The 21,457-nt window shown below is 36.2% G+C and overlaps 1 protein-coding gene across 1 annotated transcript; it reads right to left on the reverse strand.

The window, feature by feature from the left end:
- Positions 1-550: 550 nt before the first annotated feature.
- Positions 551-2,858, reverse strand: LOC145009467 (monocopper oxidase-like protein SKU5). The gene is made up of 6 exons (XM_078968157.1): positions 2,608-2,858; positions 2,127-2,515; positions 1,690-2,050; positions 1,227-1,595; positions 791-1,047; positions 551-672 (listed from the first exon to the last, which is right to left on the reverse strand). The coding sequence occupies exons 1-6, from the start codon at positions 2,856-2,858 to the stop codon at positions 614-616; spliced, it is 1,686 nt and encodes a 561-aa protein (XP_078824283.1). The 3' UTR covers positions 551-613.
- Positions 2,859-21,457: the final 18,599 nt, after the last annotated feature.

Consider the following 21,457-nt stretch of genomic DNA (forward strand, 5'->3'; position numbering starts at 1 on the left):
AATGCGATATAGATTGCAAAGAATTTTGTTTTCCATGAGCGGATGAAACACATTGAGATTGATTGTCACTTCACATGTCATCACTTACAACTCGGAACCATATCACTTTCATTTGTTTCATCAACCATGCACCTTGCGGATATTTTTACAAAGGCTCTATTGGCATTCTGGTTTCGTTTTTTGTGTGACAAACACTCAATGTTTATTGTTGTGACATTATGAATTTGAAGGAGAATGTTAGCCTATATGTAGTTAGCCCACTTGTTTATGGGCCTTTTAGTTTTTAGCCCATCAAGATTTAGCGTTTTAGCGACTATTTATTCTTCTCTTTTTTGTTCTTAGCTTTCATACTTTTCATCTAGAACAATTGTAACTTTTCTCTTTCAATAATCATATCATATGGCTATTATCATCAAGGAAAAAAAAAACACAAGAATTATTACCGAGAATTTACCATTTTGAATAAGTATTAAGGTAACTTCAATATTTATTCTCATAAAAAAAAGCATTGAATATTTTATGATACATTCAAAACAAGATCCCGGTTGCGGCTCTGGTGTATTAAGGTAACTTCAATATTTATGCTCAGTCATGAACAACGGCCATGGCCTCATCACCATCCCGGTTGCGGCTCTGGTGCACCACTTGGTGCTTTTATCTCACCGAATATTCCTTCAAATTAATAAAAAAAAACACAACAAATCAATATTCTAAAATGGAGTTGACCCATGTTCGAATTTAGTATGCGTTAAAAAAACCGAAAGGTTCAATGTTAATACAACACACTCACCACATAGAAGGAGGTTTTCTGGTGGAGGGTTTTCTTTTGCAGGGTTTGGATCATCATCATGAACCTTAACATACAATTCTTGCCCTAAATACCATTTTTTCAAGAGTTGTGATCTCAAGTTCCACATTCCAGGGTTGTCTAGGAAGACATACACCGTTGTCCACCCTCCAGGGTAAACCTGGACAGTGGACCTGACCACCGGATCATACAAGTTATACGAATCTCGTGATTTGGGGCTCCATTCTCCATCACCAAACCTGCAAAAACATGTTCATGCATGAACATCTAAAATCCTTTACAAAAAATTGTAAAATGTGATTTGAGAACTAACGTCGACCCTAATAGATATCGACGAACAAAATAAAGAAACTTGTGTGTGTGATTTATTATCGTTTATTCTTAACAAAAACAATTCATAAGTTTTCTTGATTCATACCCGACAACGTAAAAACCATATCCATCTAAATGCCAGGAATCCATTCGGGTTAGCTCGTTCTGAAAAACAATCTCGTGCCACTCTTTGTGAGCCCCACCCACCACAGAAACGCCATACACTGCGAAAGGTTTGACCGAGTCGATTGGGAGATGACCTACTTGGAACACTCCAGTCCCATTAACGTAATAATCAGCAAGTTTCAAAGGTGTCACAGGATTTATATATGAAACGTTGTTGACCACATTGCGATACACCCTGTTTATAATGGCTTCTGATCCATGAAGGATGATTGTCTCTGATAAAGTTACATTCGAGACATTAAATGTTCCTTGTGGATTAGGCCTTGCAGCACCCGCAGTCAAATTCCATCTGATTCAAGAAATCATCATTAATTAATCATCTCAAAGATTAATTTGTGAAAGAAAATGTGAAAATTATTATGTGTAGTTATTTCTATAATTACCTGATTGATCTTGCTTGGTTGACAGAAAAGTTAATGTCCCATGGATCAGGACCCGGTGGGAGAGACCCGCCAACGGGTGAACCCGAATTGGTGTAATGCAAGACTCCTTTAGCGACAAGTGGGCTGTCGTCTGTAGTGTTGAAGAGCTTCGGAGTGGCAACAATGTAATAATCGGCGTCATCTTGATCTGCTGTAACCAAAACCGAATACGACTGTCCGACATGCACGTCAATCGAGTCCAATGTGATTTGTTTGGTGTACGAGCCTTCGGTTTCCACTACAACCATTTTGTGTTTCCCGATTCTGAAGTTGAAACTGAATATGGTTCCGACGTTTGATAATCTGAATCGATACGTTTTCCCTAAACATTTAGAACACAACACGTTAATCATCTCAAAAGGTCGATACAATATTACGTAACCCACAAGCTAACTTACCTTTTGTAACAGTGAAGGATTCATATGGTTTTGACTTTGAATACCCATAAGGAGATTTCCCGTTCATCAACATCATATCGGGAACGTCAATGGAAGCTCCAAGCCCCGATCTAACGTCTTTGTAATTGTTAAAAGACCAGTCCCCAATGAGAAGATCAAATTCGGCTTCTGGCTTTGGGAATGGAACGTTGATGACGATACGATTGTTAACCCTAATAGGTCCGAAGCCTCCGGCAAGCTTTTGATAGTTAATAGAAGGGAAGTAAGTGAAAGTGCCGATCTGGTCTTTTACAACAAACACGTAAGTCCAGTTAGTGCCTGGTTTAATCGCGCAATTAGTCCCAGAAACTCCATCTTGCCACGAATTAAGCCTCTGTTGTATCCCATTCCTGCAAATAATAAAGAAGTAAATCAACTTAAACCCTTTGAATCATTGAAACCAAAATCAACTTATAAAGAGTCTTGGATATAACGATCATACCAAGTGAAAAGCATGGGTTCGTCTAAATTGTTGAAGACGTTTACTCTGACAATATCGTTGGTAGTGGCATTGATAAGAGGTCCCGGAAACTTACCATTAATGGTTATAACCGGCTGAGCAGCGAGTGAAGGTCCGCGAGTGTCGTCGCTTGCAACGTCCCACTGTAGATCGATAATGGCAGCGCTCGTTCTTGCAAGTAAAATCGTGAAAAATGCTAACATGCACCGTATCCGGTGGTGGAAAGAACCCATTGTGTGAGATGAGGAGGAGCCAAAGCGGCGACTGTGGTCTATGTAACAACGAGATCCGCGTGCCGGCAAAAGGGTTAACGAAGTTCGACAGACAAAGTAGTGACCTTGTTTTCAACAGCTGGTCGTGGGATACAAGAAACCAACTGTTTTTTGTATTTTCATACATGTTAAGATGCTAAAAACAATCTATATAGACATCTGAAATACTATAAAAGGTTTGACAAAATCAAATAAAACCCTTTACCGGTTTGACTTTGAGATGAATATGTTTGACAAAGTCAATTTGAATGGGCCCATCAAACTCAAAATCGGTTAATAAAACCATATTCAATCACTAAACTTATGACATAACCACCACTATATTCTTTCTATTTTTTATTTTTAAATAAAAAAAAGTACTTTTTTATTGATTTAAATGTAAAGAGAGGTAGAGAGATAGAAAGACATGGAGAGGAGAGAGAAAAAAGTTTATTGAATGTTGTTGTTGTTCTTCCCATCATATTTGAGGATGATTTTTTCCACCATTAGAGTTGATGTGGATTCTTTGTTTTTTCATCTATACATTGACAACTATATTATTAAACAAGAAATACCATGTCTTGTTATTAGAGAAAAATACTTTCATCTTGTAGATTTGATATAAGACTATCTGTTGAATATTGTTGATGTTATTGCCAAACTTGTCATTTAAGATTGTGCAGGGTAAATATTGGAAAGTAGTAAAATGCTATCGGGTTAACATGCGGGTCAACACGCGGATCTTTGAACCGAGATATAAGAGGGAAGGTGAGAGGTTCTGAACACACAGATATTTTCTACGAGCTTCTATTCTCTTCCAGTTCTCTAAGAAAAGTGATTAGGGTTTGTATATTCAATCAGTTCTTAGTTGTTCATAATCTTTCATTGTTTTGTTGATTAATCAGTAGATTAGGATGAGTGTTATATAAGAGAGTAGAATAGGAATTATGTAGTGAGGTTTCGTTGTAAGTATATGAAAACCATCTGTCTATTTGTCCTAAAATGATATAATAGATGATGATGTTGGGAAAATAAGTTTCTTTACATGGTATCAGAGCGTTAGGGCGTTCATCTCTGCTTGAAGATTGTTCTTCACAAAGGTTTATCTTCAAGTGGAGATCCTTGAGTGATTGCAGTTATCATCAAGTGGAGATCCTTGGTTGATAAGTCGGTTCTTCGTTTATTTTTGGGTCGATTAATCCTGTTCTCTGAAATAACTCTAAACAACGGATTTCATCACCGTTGTTTCTTAAAGGGAACGGAGTAACAGGAGTCGACCCGTTCATCCAATCTGCTTATAGCTCTGTGAGAAGTTCTCTTATTCCTTTCTTTATCTTCTTCTTAGCTATAACTGTGGGTTTCCTGGTTATCTTGAGTACACAAACTGTTGTTATTCATTTTCTGTGTTACTTAAGCTCTGTGATTCTTGTCTTGGGCCCCAACATACTGTGGTGACCATCTGGACATATAGGATCATAGGAGTTCTTATTTTGGCTGATTGTATTCTTTTCTCTTGCTTCTTTTTTCTTTGATTGTACTAATCGTTCATCAGTATGGCTGATTCTCCTCCTGAGACTGGTAGTAGTTCAAAGGTTGATTCTGTGAACTACGATGATCCTCTTTATATTCATCCATCCGACAATACTGTAACCACAATTGTGAGTTTTAAGTTGACTGGGACAGATAACTTTCGTGTATGGCGTAGTTCTATGACTAGGAGTCTTAAGGCTAGAAATAAGCTAGGGTTTGTAGAAGGAAGTATAAAAAAAGATTCTACTGATGAACTTAAATCCTCAAAATGGGAACGTGCTAATGCTGTAGTATGTTCTTGGATCCTTGGGTCTCTGTCTGAATCAATTTATTCTGGTCATGCTTATTCTGAATCTGCTGTAGACATTTGGAATGAACTCTTTGAAACCTACAATAAGGCAGATGGATCTGTTATTTTTAATATACATCAAAGAATTAATGCACTTAAACAAGATGGTTCCTCTCTATCTGAATACTTTAATAAACTAGATACACTTTGGAAAGAGTTTGATGGTCTTACTAATCTTGCTGAGTGTACTTGTGAGGCTGCTGCTAAATATAATGACCATTCCAAGCTTATGAAGCTAATGCAGTTTTTAAGTGGTCTTGATGACTCTTTTAATCAAGTAAAGAGTCATATTCTGTTAATGGAACCCCTTCCAAATGTTAAAACTGCATTTTCAATTGTTTCTAGGGAGGAGTCTCATCAAAAAAATGGAGTTTTGACCTCTGTCTCTAATGTGTCTAAAACTCAGTCTTCAGCATTTAATAGTAAATTTAATGACAAAAAGAGTTTTAGTTCTAATAGAAGTAGAAATCAAAATCTGCAATGTAAAAACTATGGTCTAAAAGGTCATCTTATTGACAGATGTTATAAACTGATAGGTTATCCAAAGGATTTTAAGCCATTTAATGAAAATCAAAGAAATCAGAATAAGACTTTTTCTGTTAATTCTTCTTCTGTTCCTTCTAGTAGTGGTTCTTCCTCTGGTGTTGTTTCTAATGTTCCTGGAAGTGATGGTACATATTGTTTCACAAGTGAACAATATCATAAGTTGTTGAGTCTTATTAATGAAAGGTCCTCAACTTCTGAGGATACTTCAGTCAGTGCTAATATGGCAGGTATTCCTTTCTTTAATGCTTATAATTCTACTATTAATCATCAAAAGTGGATTGTTGACTCGGGTGCAAATCAACATATGACTTCATCTGAATCTCTATTACAAGACACTGTTGATGTTTCTAAATTAAATCTGCTTGTTAATCATCCTAATGGTTCATCTGCTAAGATTGAAAAAATTGGAAACTTACAGTTTTCTGAAAAATTAACATTGTTTGATGTCTTTGTTGTTTCTGGTTTTAATGTAAATCTTCTTTCTGTTCATAAGATATGCAAAGACACAAATTGTGAAGTTGTTTTTAATGAATCTTCTTGCAAAATTCAGGATTTACAATCCAAGAAGGTTGTGGAGAGTGGTAGAGAGTCTGGGGGATTGTATTATCTAAATGCTTTTCCCTCAGGTAGTAGTTCTTGTAATTCTGTTAAATGATGTGTTTCTAAACTTACATGGCATAGTAGATTAGGTCATCCTGCAGAACAGTCCTTGAATTCTTTAAAAGATGTTCTTTGTTTTGATAATTCTTTTCTTCCTCCTTGTGATGTCTGTCATAAAGCTAAACAAACTCGTGAGTCCTTCTCTCATAGTGTTCATAGTTCTTCTAAACTTGGAGAACTAGTTCATTTAGATGTATGGGGTCCCTATAGGGTGTCTACTAGAGAAGGCTATAAGTTTTTTTTGACTATTGTGGATGATTTCACAAGGGCTACTTGGGTTTATCTTTTAAAAAGTAAAGATGAAGTTTATGATAACTTTACTTCTTTTTTTCATGTTTTGTTAAACCAGTTTGATTCTAAAATCAAAATAGTTCGTTCTGATAATGGAACTGAGTTTTTAAATCATAAAATGGAAACTTTTCTTAATCTTAATGGTATTCTTCATCAGACTACTTGTGTTTATACACCCCAGCAAAATGGGGTTGTTGAAAGGAAACATAGGCATATTCTTAATGTTGCTAGATCCTTGCTTTTCCAATCTAGTCTTCCAATAAAATATTGGGGAGAGGCTGTTCTCACTTCAGTGTTTTTGATAAACAGAATGCCAACTTCAGTTTTAAAAGGACAGTCTCCTTATGAATTAGTGTTTAAGAAAATGCCTGTGTTTGATCACATAAGAGTCTTTGGCAGTTTATGTTTTGCTACTAAGCTTAATAATTTGGATAAGTTTTCTGAAAGGGCTGAAAAATGTGTTTTGCTAGGATATTCTTCTGAGAAAAAAGGTTATAAGCTTTTGAGTCTTGATACAAATTCTGTTTTTGTTTCCAGGGATGTGAAGTTTTATGAGTCAGTCTTTCCATTTAAACTGAAGTCAACAACTGTTGATAATCGATTTGTTTTTAAAGATTTAGTAGACCCTTTTTCCTATGATGACTATGATAGTTCTGATTATGTGAATGATTTAATAGATCTTAATGACTTGAGTGTTAACCATCAAATGGATGGCTCTAATGCAGCTCAGGATTTTGGTGAAAATTTGAATGATATTACTTCTGATAATAACCAGACTAGCGAGGTATCTGAACCTTCATTTGATAGGACTATGCCAAGTCATTCTGATTCAACTGAGGAAAGTAGTCATTTAACTTCATTGCCTTCTCTAGGACAGTCAATAGGGGCATCTAGATCTAGGAGAGAGTCTCGAATGCCTGTTAAATTCAATGATTATGTAATTGAAGGAAAACATAGATATGGAATTGAACATACATTGAATTATTCTGTTCTTAGTGCTGAAAATAAATGTTTTTGTTCAAATTTAAATAAAACTGTTGAACCAAAAACATTTGAAGAAGCTTGTGTAGATTCAAATTGGGTGGAAGCAATGAATAATGAAATGGAAGCTTTATATCGTAATCATACTTGGGATGTTGTAGAACTTCCTAAAAAACGTAAACCTATAGGCTGTAAGTGGGTTTATAGGATTAAGTACAAACCCAATGGGGAAGTAGAGAGGTATAAAGCTCGTCTTGTAGCTAAGGGTTATAATCAAAGAGAAGGAGTTGATTATCAGGAAACTTTTTCTCCTGTAGCTAAAATTGTTACAGTTCGTATAGTTATTACTTTGTCTGTGAATAATTCTTGGCCTTTATACCAGTTAGATATTAATAATGCTTTTCTTTATGGAGACTTAACTGAGGATGTATATATGAGCTTGCCTCAAGGGTATCATACTAAAGGTGATACTAGAGTGTGTAAATTGGTTAAATCTTTATATGGATTAAAGCAAGCTCCTAGAAAATGGAATGAAAAGTTGTGTTTTGAATTGTTTAGTTTTGGTTTTGTTCAAAGCATAAATGATTACTCCTTGTTTATTAAACAAAACAGTAATTCAATTGTTGTATTGTTGGTTTATGTGGATGATATTATTCTAACAGGAAGTGATGAAGTTGAGGTTCAAAATGTTAAATCTTTTCTTAACTCAAAGTTTTTGATTAAAGATTTGGGAAAATTAAATTACTTTCTTGGAATTGAAGTAGTAGATACTAATAAAGGAATATGTTTAAATCAAAGAAAATATTGTCTTGAATTGTTACATGAGTTTGGTATGTTAGGCTGTAAGCCTGCTTCAACTCCTTTGGAAGCAAATTTTGTTCCTAAAAGAAGTTGTGTTAGTAGTGATCCTTTACTTGAAAACATTACTGAATTTCAGAAATTAGTTGGAAAACTTATATTTGACTATTACAAGACCAGATATATCTTATTGTGTTCAAATTCTTAGTCAGTTTGTGCATAAACCACATAAGTCACACTTAAACATTGCTTTTAGATTACTTAGATATTTAAAAAATAGTCCTGGTCGTGGTATTTCTATTGTAAAATCTGGGAATTGTGACTTAGTGGGTTATGTAGATGCTGATTGGGTTAAATGTCTTAATTCAAGAAAATCAGTCACTGGATATTTGGTTTATTTTGGAAATTCTCTGATTTCCTGGAAAAGTAAAAAACAAGCTACTGTATCTAGGTCTTCAACAGAATCAGAATACAGAGCTTTAGGCTCTATTACATGTGAAATTATTTGGGTTTTAAAACTGTTATTTGATTTAGGAATCAAAAGTTCATTACCTGTTTCAGTTTTCTGTGATAGTGAATCTGCTATTAAGTTAGCTTTAAATCCTGTGTTTCATGAAAAAACAAAGCATTTTGAAATTGATTTACATTTTGTTAGGGAAAAGATTACAAATGGTGTTTTAAAAGTTGAAAAAATAGTTTCTTCAAAACAAAGAGCTGATATGTTAACTAAGTTCTTAAGTGTATCACAACATAATTTTTTAATTGATGAAATTGGATTAATAAATCCTTTTAATTGATATAAATCTTTAATTTAAAATGTCAAGTTTGAGGAGGGGTGTTGAATATTGTTGATGTTATTGCCAAACTTGTCATTTAAGATTGTGCAGGGTAAATATTGGAAAGTAGTAAAATGCTATCGGGTTAACATGCGGGTCAACACGCGGATCTTTGAACCGAGATATAAGAGGGAAGGTGAGAGGTTCTGAACACACAGATATTTTCTACGAGCTTCTATTCTCTTCCAGTTCTCTAAGAAAAGTGATTAGGGTTTGTATATTCAATCAGTTCTTAGTTGTTCATAATCTTTCATTGTTTTGTTGATTAATCAGTAGATTAGGATGAGTGTTATATAAGAGAGTAGAATAGGAATTATGTAGTGAGGTTTCGTTGTAAGTATATGAAAACCATCTGTCTATTTGTCCTAAAATGATATAATAGATGATGATGTTGGGAAAATAAGTTTCTTTACACTATCTACATAGGTGTCAACTCCTGGTAGTTACACGGGAAAGCTTTCAAGCTTACTGCTCTGGTTGTGCCCTCGTGGGCACGTTCCTCTATGGGTCGGTCTGGTCTAATCGAAGTCAACTGACTCACGATCTTACCGAAAAACGATCCTAATTAGATCGGGATCAATTTAGCTAGTTATGATTGTAGGATCGTACTATCTTACGATGAGGATCGTGATTTTGACGATTATGGTTATGTTGACATGCCATGTCATTTGAAAGTGGTTTCCAATTTCATTTTGCAAGAGCAATGTAGATGCTCTAAGGATTATAAAACTAAGTGTAATATACAGTATTGACATGACTCATTTTCTCGTTTTTAAAACTTGCATGGGTGCTCCCCAAGGCTCTTACTCACGTACCGTTAATATCTCTTCTTTAGATAAGTATTAAATGAGAAAGTTCCCTTCTTTTTTTTCTTATCTTGTTTTTTCTTTTTAATAAAAGAACTAATGTTAGCTCCATCGCCAACATCCAACACCAACAGTACTGTAACGCCCGCAAGATCGGGCTAGGCATTTAAGATATAGTATAAGTTTCATATTAAGAAAAATATGAAAAATCAATTGAATCGTCCGTGATTCGTAAAAATAACTACGTCAATATATATATATATATATACAGAGAGAGAGAGAGAGAGAGAAAGTACATGTCTTCCTGATCCCGAAAATATAAATTTCATAGAAATCTGACTCCGTATGAATTAGATATGATTTTAAACATCTACGGGACTTCCCTCCCTAACAACTGGTCCATTCACTTGTCGAGTCCCATGGTTCTCAGGTCCTTTTACACGTCTAAACATCTACGGGACTTCCCTCCCTAACAATTGGTCCATTCACAGAATGGATTTGGTGGTCATTACGCCTCGACTCACCGAGTCCCAAGAACAAATAGGCAAGTCTATCCTTGACCATTACTATACATTCGATTAAAATGGGTCTTAACACATCAAAACCATAGATCTGGCATCCTAATATCCATTTTATACGTAAAGTTCCAAACATGGTGCACATGCATGAGGTTTTTAGCTTAAAAATCCATAAAATGTGTTATACAATGTGCATGGGGATCTCATGGCCATAGAGCTGGCACCTTTATGCCATGAGACCCCTCCAATAACTCAGATATGAAAGTAGAACTCCATGAATCATTTCACAAATTCGAAAATGGCTTAGAAATCCCTAAATGCACCCAGAATCTAAGCCCTAAAGATGAACAAACAAAAGAAAGACCAAAACAGGGGTCATTTACCTTGCTTGAGTTGTAGATGGAATAAGATCTCTGGATCTACAAGCCCAACTCGAACTCCCAAGGTTCCTTCCTTTTTTCAAGCTTCACAATCCACCAAAATGCACCAAAAATGGGCTTAGATCACTCAAAGCGGCTAGGGTTTCGGTAAGAGGTGTTCAGGGAGCATAACGGACAATGGAGGCTACAATAAGGCGTTTAAATAGGGTGCAAACCCTCGGATTTAGGGTTTCCCTCATACATAACCTACTCGTCGAGTCAATCTCCCGATTCGTCGAGTAGGTCACTTAAATTGCCCGCAGATCATGACCCTACTCAATGAGTTGGGCCACCAACTCGTCGATTCCCAAAGAAAATACATAAATGTTGAAATTAAATGTGTATCGGGAATCAGGTGCTACAAAAGCTGGCATTCAACCCAAGGAGGAAACTCCTGTTGAACCGATTGACAAGTCCTTACCTCTTAGATGTTCCAGTAGAGTTAGTGTTTCACTCGCATTTTATGGTTTTCATATTACCATGGAGGGGAATAAGTTTATTAGTGATAGTACACTAGTAAATTTGGATAAACTTATTAGCTACAAGGAAGCCATGGCATGCCCGAAGTCTGCAAAGTGGAAATAGGCTATGGACAACGAGATTCATTCCATGTATGACAATCATGTCTGGAACATGGTTGGCAATGTACTAAGTTGTAAGACGGTCGGGTGCAAATGGATCTTCAAGAAGAAGACCAACATGGATGGGAAAGTACACACTTATAAGGTGCGATTGGTTGTGAAGGGTTATACTCAAACTCTCTGAGTTGACTATGATGAGACCTTCTCACCAATAGCAAAGATAAAGTCTATAAGGGTTATGCTATCCATTGATGCATTTCATGGTTATGAAATATGGCAAAAGGATGTCAAAACCACTTTTCTTAATGGGAAGTTGGTTGAGGATGTTTACATGAGTCAACCAGAGGGTTTTGTTTATGCAAAACACTCTAATAGAGTGTGTAAGCTTGAGAAGTCTAGTTATGGATTGAAACAAGCGTCTCGTAGATGGAATCTTTGTTTCGATAAGAAAGTCAAATAGTTTGGTTGCTTGCGAAGCAAGGATGAGTCCTATGTATATGTCAAAGCCAGTGGGAGTATAGTTAGTTTTCTCTTTTTGTATTTCGATGACATACTGCTCATAGGAAACGATGTCCCGACCTTACAGGAGGTTAAGTCCTGGCTTGGGAAGTGCTTCGCTATGAAGGACCTCGAAGAAGATGGTTATATTCTTGGGATAAGGATTGTGAGAAATAGGAGTAAAAGACTAATAGGACTTAGTCAGATTACTTAATTGGATAAGGTGCTAAAGCATTTTAGTATGGAAAATTCCAAGAAAGGGGAGTTACCGATCCAAAGCAATACCAAGTTAAGTAAGACTCAAAGCCCGAGTAGCAAAGCTGAGATAGCAGAGATGATCGGAGTATCTTATGTTTCCGCAGTTAGCTCAATCATGTATGTTATGACCTGTACTCGCCCTGATGTGGCCTTCGCTTTGAGCATGGTCAGCAGATATCAGGGGAACTCTGGTAGAGCACATTGGACCGCAGTCAATAATATTCTTAAGTACCTTTGGAGGACTAAGGAATGGGTTCTTATCCTCGGTGGGAGTAATGACTTAAGGATGCGAGAGTATAGTGACACCAGTTTTTAGACTGACTATAGCGCACGAGATTTATGAGGTATTAAATTTGTATTTATTTAAGGAAAATAATTTTATAAGTTCGGAATTGGGCTTTTGGGTCTTCACGATAGGGCTGATGATGGACGAGTGCGGGGCGTCACCCCCATGTATGCCAGCGTAATCAAGGATCCAAGACCCGGGCTTAACCGTGTACGCCCAACGTACCAAAGGGTACGCGCAGCGTACGCGCGCAGTGTCTTAAACCCTAATTTTGGGACTTATCCATATATAAAGGATGTTATGACCTTGGACCAGCCTCCCTAACACCCTTAAGCAGTCATCTCGAAAACCCTAGCCTACTTTTGTGTGTTCTTAGCCATTGGAGAGCATTTGGTGTAGTTTTGGGGCATTGTAAGAGAAAGGAACTTGAACAAGGAGCAAGGATCCACCAAGTGCTTGTAGATCCAAAAGAGTAGCACCATTTCTAACTTATTTGAGGTATCAAGTTCCAACCTTGACCATTATCTTCTTAGATTTGTTGTTGGGAGTGTTTAAAGTTACTTTTGGACTCCATTGTTGAGAGTTCTTGCATCTTGACGACTTCAGACCATAATACATGTCCTTTTGGGCTCCCAGAGGCATTATGAGTCATCAAAATCGAATCTTGATGGTTAAGCAACAACCATGCAAGGGTTAGTGAGTTTTGGGGCTAGTTAGATGGACCAAAGTCATGTTTTGACCCCAACCTTGCATGCAAGCACATAAAGTTTGTGACTTTATGGTTTGGGATGTCCTAAAAGACTTGGATCTATAGTTTGGATGAAAGGACTTACTGGATTAAGTCAAAAAGATTATGCCTTTAGGGAACTGGCCAGTGCGTTGGGCGTACATGCCCGTTACGCCGCGCGTACGCCTAAAGTTTGAGAATTAATGGACTTTTGGGCCTAAAGAAAATGGGCCAAGACTTTTGGGCCTCATGGCCCACTATGAAGCATGATTTCGGACTTAAGGACTTAGGACTCGAGTATCGGGCCTTCTTGGGCCAAGTTGGGCCCTTGAGAATTATTGTGATGGACTTGGATATTTTGGGCCCATTTAGGGAATAAAGCCCAATTCGGTAAATGGTCAGTTAGTGGGCCCATAGGTAATCCTTAAAGGGCCACGAGACAGTTAGGCTTAATAAGATAGAATTGGGACTTCGGTATGTCTAGTTGGGTCAAATGGGTAAAATGGTCATTTTACCCTAAGATTAGTTATCAGCTTCTGATTAAGTGTCTTTTTGGAAATTATGGCTAGAGGGTCGTCGGAGTAGAAACAAATAGAGATTTGTCACCCAGTTTATCATCAGTCGCTTGTACGAGGTGAGTTACCTTCTAGTAGCGGTGGGTCTACGGCCATAATGCCGACCCAATAGTAGGAGTTGTATGTTAGATGATTGTCTTTGTGTTATTCATCTAGGTTTGCTATTACCTGATATGTTTATGTGCTAGTATGTTATGATGTTATGTGATAGTAGCAGTAGGGGAGATAGTCCCCAAGATTATCGGCCGATAGGGCCGAATGGGTAGTAATACCCAGTTATGCTAGATAGATTATGATTATATGATATATGTTATGTGATAGTAGTAGAGGGGTGAAATAGTCCTCGATGCCCAGTCGAAAGGACCGAAGGGGAGGCCAGCACCCAGATATGCTAGGCAATGTCCGGTCGAAAGGACTGAAGGGGTAGGTCGGGCACCTAAATATGCCAGGCAGTATGTATGTTCTATGTGTGTATGGTATGTGGTATGATGGGGGAACTCACTAAGCTTTGTGCTTACAATTTTTAGTTTTGTTTCAGGTACCTCTTTAGCGAAGGGGAAAGAGTCGGTGCAGTAGCTACACATCACACGCACATCAGATTTCCGCATTATTGATTCATGGGATTGTACTCTAATTTTACTACTATTGGTGTTTTGATTTGAAAATGTTTTGAATGATTTATGGTTCGTTGTGATATTAGAAAGATTTTCAATAAACGTTTTATAAATCAATTAACTAAAAATGAAATTTTTGGACTCGGATACGTTGACCGAGACAATTTCCGCTCTCAGTCAGGCTGGGTCTTCACCCTTAATGGAGGAGTAGTGACTTGGAAAAGTTACAAGAAGGAAATTGTAGCTGATTCAACGTGCGAATCAGAGTACATAGCATCCAGCGAAGACTCAAAGGATGCAATATGGTTGAAGAACTTCATCGGAGACCTTGGAGTTGTGCCAACCATAAAGGAGCCTATGAATATTTTCTGTGATAATGAATGTGCAGTTGTCTTAACCAAGGAACCGGTGGATCATGGCAGATCCAGACATATTGGCAGGAAATATCATTTTATTAGACACCGGGTAGAAGAGGAACTCCTCATAGTGAAGAGGGTATCATCAGAAGAGAACCCAACAGATCCCCTTACGAAGGGACTGAGTAGGGTTAAGCACTTGCATCACGTTAGGAGCATTGGGATGAAGGACGTAGTAGTTTTAGTGATTAGATAGCTTTAGAAACTTTTAATAGATAAATTGTAATTGACATTTTGATTATTAAATAAAGGAGTATTATTTATGAGTAATGTTCTATCTTATGTCAATTATTTACTATTGTTTCACTTTGCATGTTTCGACTTCCCAAATAATAAGATTATTTAAACTATCCACAGTCACTCATATTTTGGATGTATAAAAGAAGACTGTCACGAATTGCCTTGTAGATTGTCTAAGTGTTTAGACATAGCAAAGGTTTGCTGGAACGTTCATGAGTGCTCTTGAAATATGATTTGATTATTAGATTAAACCCGCGCTTAATTGAATCACTTCATGGACGAGTGATTGTGAGACGATAATATCATATAGTCTTTAAACCTATATATATTGTTTATTGTTTGCAAGTTGTTTGTGCATTGATAATGCGTAAACGCATCAATAACTTGATGTTATAAAATGCATTGTTGTGTATAATTTTATTAGTAAATAGTAAATGCATGTAATTCGAAGTTTATCTGTTCCTTTTATCCTACGAGGGTAAAAGCGATATCTTGGGCCCCTCGATGATTTGGTTTGACTTATATGTCGGGCCCGGTCAGGACTTAATTGATGTGTTCAATGAAGTTCTATGTCAGACAAATCATAGATCGAGAAACAAAGTGCTGGACAATAAGTATGACTATGTTCCATGTAATTGTCTACACGATATCTTGAGAATGGAGGACTATACAATCCCTTATCTAAAGGACGTGTCAGAGTTCGACAACGGCTTTTGAGAGCTATGATTGCTAATCGGATTTTGAAGTCGTACTTGCATTTATAGTTATTAGACTTATCCAAGTGGGAGACTGTTAGATTAGTGTCTAAGTCAATAACTATATTTGGTACGTACTTGACCCGATTGTAGCATGGTCTTTTTGGGTTTCCTTCACCAGAGCAACTTGATCGGATGATTAATGGACAAAGAGGTTATTATGGTTTATTAATATATTATATGAATAATATATTAAAAGAGAAATCATATTGGCTAATTAATATTGATCAAGAATTAATTAAGAAATAAATTTTGTGGTCAAAAGATAGTAATTGAACCTAGGGGAATGGAATTGCAATTATAAGATAATTGGATTTTGGGACGAGGATCCCTTAGATAGGGGTGGACAAAATCAAGGAGGGAAGCCCACCTTGAATTCGTCCAAGGCCTTATTCTGGAAGGTTCTTTGGACTGCTTAAGGCCTAAGCTATCCAATTAGGGTTTTGGATAAAACCCTAACAGCTCACCTATATAAAGGACCCTAGGGATTGCATTTTCGGCTACACCTTGAACCTTAGAGTCATAGTACCGATTTTGTGCTCCTTCCCCTCTCTTAAAGATCATCCAACTTGCCTTGGTGTTTGTGATCTATTAGAGGTATTACATTTGTGATACTAAAGCTCTCAAAGTTAAGGATCTTCATACTACAATTGAAAGCTAATCATCTAAACTTGTTTTAGTTATTAATTTCGAATTTTGTATGCTAGATTAGGGTTCATAAGCTTTGGATGATTTGCATGTACAATTAGAGAAACCTAGATCCAAAGTGTTAGGGTTTACATGTGCACAATAGGATTGATGTAATGCTCAAAACCCATCAAATATGATATGTGTTAGATGAAATATTATAAAGATAGATCTTATATATATATATATATATATATATATATATATATATATACATACCGTATGTGTATTTTATAAATATAATACATTGGGTAACGAAAGGGTAGTAATAAATGTCATAGTATAATTAATGAAAGATATAGGCAAAGATAGGATGCCATGAATTTAGAAATAATACTAGTGTGCCAACGATGTAGGAATGGTACTAGGGTGGCAACGATATAGGAATGGTACTAGTATGCCAACGATGTAGGAATAGTACTAGTCACCTAGCAAAGTACAAGTGACAACCACCGAGCTATTCATAACCATCGCGTGGAACACATGCCGATTTATAACATGTGGATGATGGACTTCGTGCCCATTTGATGTACTCTACTCTATTGACACATACTGTAGAGAAATCCCTATAATAGTACTATCAGTAACAATGATTAAGATGATCCTTAAGACAATTCCTTAGGAATAAGAATAGAAAGAAACACACTGACATGTATTGCAGAGAAATTTTTGTAATAGTATTGTCAGAAACAATGATTAAGATAACCCTTAGGATAAACTCTTATGTAAGAATAGATAAGAAAATGGGGATGGATAATCAGGTTAATTATTTGATAATAAAGCATATAATTATTGTGGGTTGAAAACCCTATGTACTCACCAAGTTTCCCAACCTGACCCATTCAGTTTCTTTGTATCACAGGAAGCAGTACAAATATATTGATGTTCGGACCTAATGAGGGATCCGAGGGAATATAGGTTATAAAATAAAATATGATGTAATACCTACATTTATGCTTAAGTTTTACATCAGTTATGACATCCCAATATTTTATAATATTAAATAAATTAATTAAAAAAAACATTTCTTTGGAAATACTTTATGGAACCAAATTCCACATTTCATAAATAAACTTTGTTTTAAATCATAAAAAGAAGTTTTAAAATGACCATAAATTTGGGGATGTTACAAAATATCCTTGTACTAAACCAATGAATGCTTAATCATGTTTTAAGGTATACATACACATATTATCAACCATATACCTCATTTTCCATCTATAAATTTTTCACCAACATCCTAATTAGTCATGGAAGCTTCATTGATTGGAATCCATATAATGGAATTGAAGATTCCATCCATGAAGTTCATCCAATCTTTATCGATTGAGATTGCTTCAAGTAATTCAAACATTGATTTCTCTATTGTTCAAACAACAATCCAAATGACATGACATATTATTTGAATTATTGAAATCATTACTTCAAGCATACTAAAACTTTTAAATCAATGTTAAGGAATTTTCCTCCATCAATGGAGTTAGAAGCTGAACATCTCAATCAAAACTCCCTCAAAACCAAATTAGAGTTGATTCATTGAAGAATAGGAGTTCTAACATCAAAATCATTCATGAATAAATCAATCCTACATCAAACTCTTAACCATCATCCTATTTGGGGTTCAAACCCAAACCGTAGGTTTAATTTCTAACCAATAGAGGGAAGATGTTATACATTAGAGTTGATGCTTTAATTCCCTAATTTCACAAGCACTTCAATCTTCATAAAACTAACTCTATATCTCCATTGTTTCATAAAAAATTTCTTGATTGCCCTTTCCCTCTCTCAAATTGTTCTTCCCTTGCAAAGAGGGTCAACTTCCATATTTAACTTTTAACTTTCACTACATGGCACATTTGGTCCTTCCCTTTTTTTCATAAAAATGACACCATTTCACTAACTAGCTAAAATAACTTCATTCTTTTACACCTTGACCCAAAATATACTTTCTTATAGCTAGTTTTCATTAAATAGGTTAACATTAATCATTAAGTTTGCAAGTTTGTAAAACTAGTCTCTCATATTATATTTTACCTTTTAAGATCCAACACTTATTTTATTTCAAGGTCTCGTCATTTATATTTTAAAACTTCTTAAACTTATATGATAATTCAATTATTCATTTATATATTATTTATTTCAAACTCTTTTATTTTTATTTCCAAAATCTTATTCTTTTCACTAAAAATGGCAAAACTGCTAGACCCAAATTAAGGATGTTACAAGATGGTAAAGTGGTAATGACTTAAGCCTCTACGGATTCTCATTTAGATGAAATGATTTTGAGATAGAAGAATACATAACTTAGTGATCTATAAGGTGAATATGAATTTTTAAGGACTTAAAAGTGAAGGTAATTGAATTTATGCTTAATTTACCGTTAAAGAACTTCGTAAGGAATTTTCCTCCTTTTAATGTTTGATTTGAACTCTATAACTTTGAGTTAGTGAACTCCTCATGAACTCCTTCATGAATGATTTGCATACGTGAATTGATGCTAGCAATGTGTTTAAATTTATATTCAAAGAGTTAATGGATATGCGTTTGATGGTCTTAATTGAGTTTTGGAACTTAATTCAATGAAGTATCACTAATTTATTCCTTTAATTTAAAAGTGATGGATTAAAGTATGCCACAAGATTTTTAGAACACAGTCTCTGTAACGCCCATAGATCCGGGCTAATCAATTTAATGGCGATAAGCGTCAAAAATGAATTTTTGATAGAAGAGTGTTTAGAATGAATAATCATAACCAAGTTTTAGTATATGTCACAAGGTTTTCGTGCATATAAAGAACGCCGAAATCCGAGTTATAACGAAGAAGTTATGACTTGTTGAAGTTTCGCGACAGAATCGACACGACACAACGCGACGTAAATAGTGAATTTTTGTTAGAGCGATATTTGGCCTTAGCGATCTAAATGAAAGTCGTAGAATACGTTAAACCTAGAGCGTGCATAAAAAGAATGCCAAAATCTGACTTCGTATGAGGAAGATATGATTTTTCTGAAGTTTCGACTTAGCAGTATGCAGCCCAAATACTTGATTTGAGATCGAGCGGTTTTTAGCCAAACCAATCTAAACGAGAATCAAAAATCTCGTTAATATTAGTGAAACAATAAAAAGATAGGCAAAAATAGACGTCGGATGAAGAAGTTATGAATTTATAACGGAGTTTTCCTGTCCCGGCCTATTAAAAATAATATATAAGTAATATATTTATAATATATTAAAAATAAAGTTAAAATTAGCCAACGGAGTCTAAACGATAGTTTTAGATCATAATCTCACCTACGCGTCGATATAAAGAACGTCGAAAACGGAGTTAGTATATGAAAGTTATAAATTTCTGAAGTTCAGGGCGCAAAACCCCAAAATTGTCAGATACCACGACGTGGCAAGTCTTCTGACACCTCCAGGAGTCCCCTAGACGCAACTTACAATGACGCATGCAGTGACGACCAAGCCCACAACGTGGAAAAAGGTGCCACGATGTGGCAAGGACAAATTTTGCCCTATATATAGATTTGAAGGGCCAGCCGTTTAGGGTTGCTATCTCTCCTCTCTCTCCCGTTCTACCTCGATTTACGTGCAAAGAAGTACCCCAAAGCCCCAATATTAATCCCGAGACCCGAAACAAGTCCCGAAGCCCCAAAGATCCCGAGAAGTAAGATTCCTGAGCCGAAACTCTGCCCGCGAGGAGTCCGGTCTTTGTGAAGATCTTCCAGATCTACCGAAGAATACTACTTCTACAAGCCGTAGTGCTGTCCGATCATCTTCTGATCAAGTGAGTGTATGATCACTTTCATCTTACACATAGATATGAAGTACTTTATAAAATATGTGCTATGTGTATATATATATTGTTATTTATATGTGTGAGTGTGTGGTCACTTTCTTCTAACACATAAATATTAAGTATTTGCTTTCAAATACATGTTATGTGTATAATATAAATGTCACACCCCCGAACCAGACAGCGGAAACATCCGGGGGCTATTGTGACTCAATTGAATACCATCACAATGAATATACATGAAACATAACATCATACATCACCAAGCATTGGAATATTACAACTGGTAGCGTTTACATCCGTTACATTGTTTCAAAATATTACATTCCTCAAAATACATTGTTCATTGCTACTTAAACAACCGCAAAACAATCATAGAGTACAGTCCTTTCTTCACTTATCTGTTACCTGAGAATACAAGTATTTTGGAAAACGTCAACATATGAAATGTTGGTGAGTTCAAAGTAATGTTTAAAATCCAATGTTTGTAATGTTTTGAAAACCACCAGAAAATCCGATATTTTCTGAAAATAGTATAGCGTAAAAATATGTGAAGATCCGTGAGTATGCTTGTTTGAATTCTATAGATGTAAGCGTAAGAGTTGTGAAATTCGGCATGTAGTTCGTAAGTGTACTAGTTGAAAAACCCTAGGAAAACCAGACGTTTTCCTATCACTTTGCTTTACTTAGTTTATGTGTTGTTATTTCGTTACGTTAGAGGTGTTCATTGAGCTCCGGAGGCATTGAGTATACAGAGGGTGGTGAATTGTTGTAACGTACGTTAATGAAAACGTCCAGTTGTCAACCGTACTAGCGATCCCATAGGCGTCACTCGCACTTATTCACACAACTCAATCCTCCCGGACTTGTGTAGTCCCACGACCGAGGAGAAAAAGTGAAGGTGTGAAACCCTCGGTATTTCCCTACGTTGTTCAAGACCATTGCAATTGCGAAGGGCTTGAAGCCCATCCCGCAATCGTGAGTTCCCGACTTTACTAGCAGCACCGAAGGACCGTTGGGGACCAGCAGCATGATGAGGTAAATGACGAGGTATGTAAGATGCTTAAAGAATAATATTGGTAGATGCACCAAGTAGAAAATATCATAATACTGGCAGATGCGCTTGAGAATAATATTGGTAGATGCACCAAATAGAGAATGTCATAATACTAGCAGATGCGTTTATAGGATAATCCTGGCAGATACGCTTATAGGATAATGTCGGCAGATGCGCCTAAAAGAGAATGTCATAAACTTGGCAGTCGCGCCTTATAGTGTATGACGTAATCCTGGCAGAGACGCTTAAAGGATGATGTTGGTAGATGCGCCTTATGTAGCAATAGATTTTGTGCTAATTCCTTAGGTCAATCCTTAGGAATGAATGAATGACGGATAGTTCAATTCTTAGGGTAAA

Source organism: Lactuca saligna, chromosome 8, assembly GCF_052625555.1.
Source record: "Lactuca saligna cultivar CGN05327 chromosome 8, ASM5262555v1, whole genome shotgun sequence".
NCBI classification, from domain to species: Eukaryota; Viridiplantae; Streptophyta; class Magnoliopsida; order Asterales; family Asteraceae; genus Lactuca; species Lactuca saligna.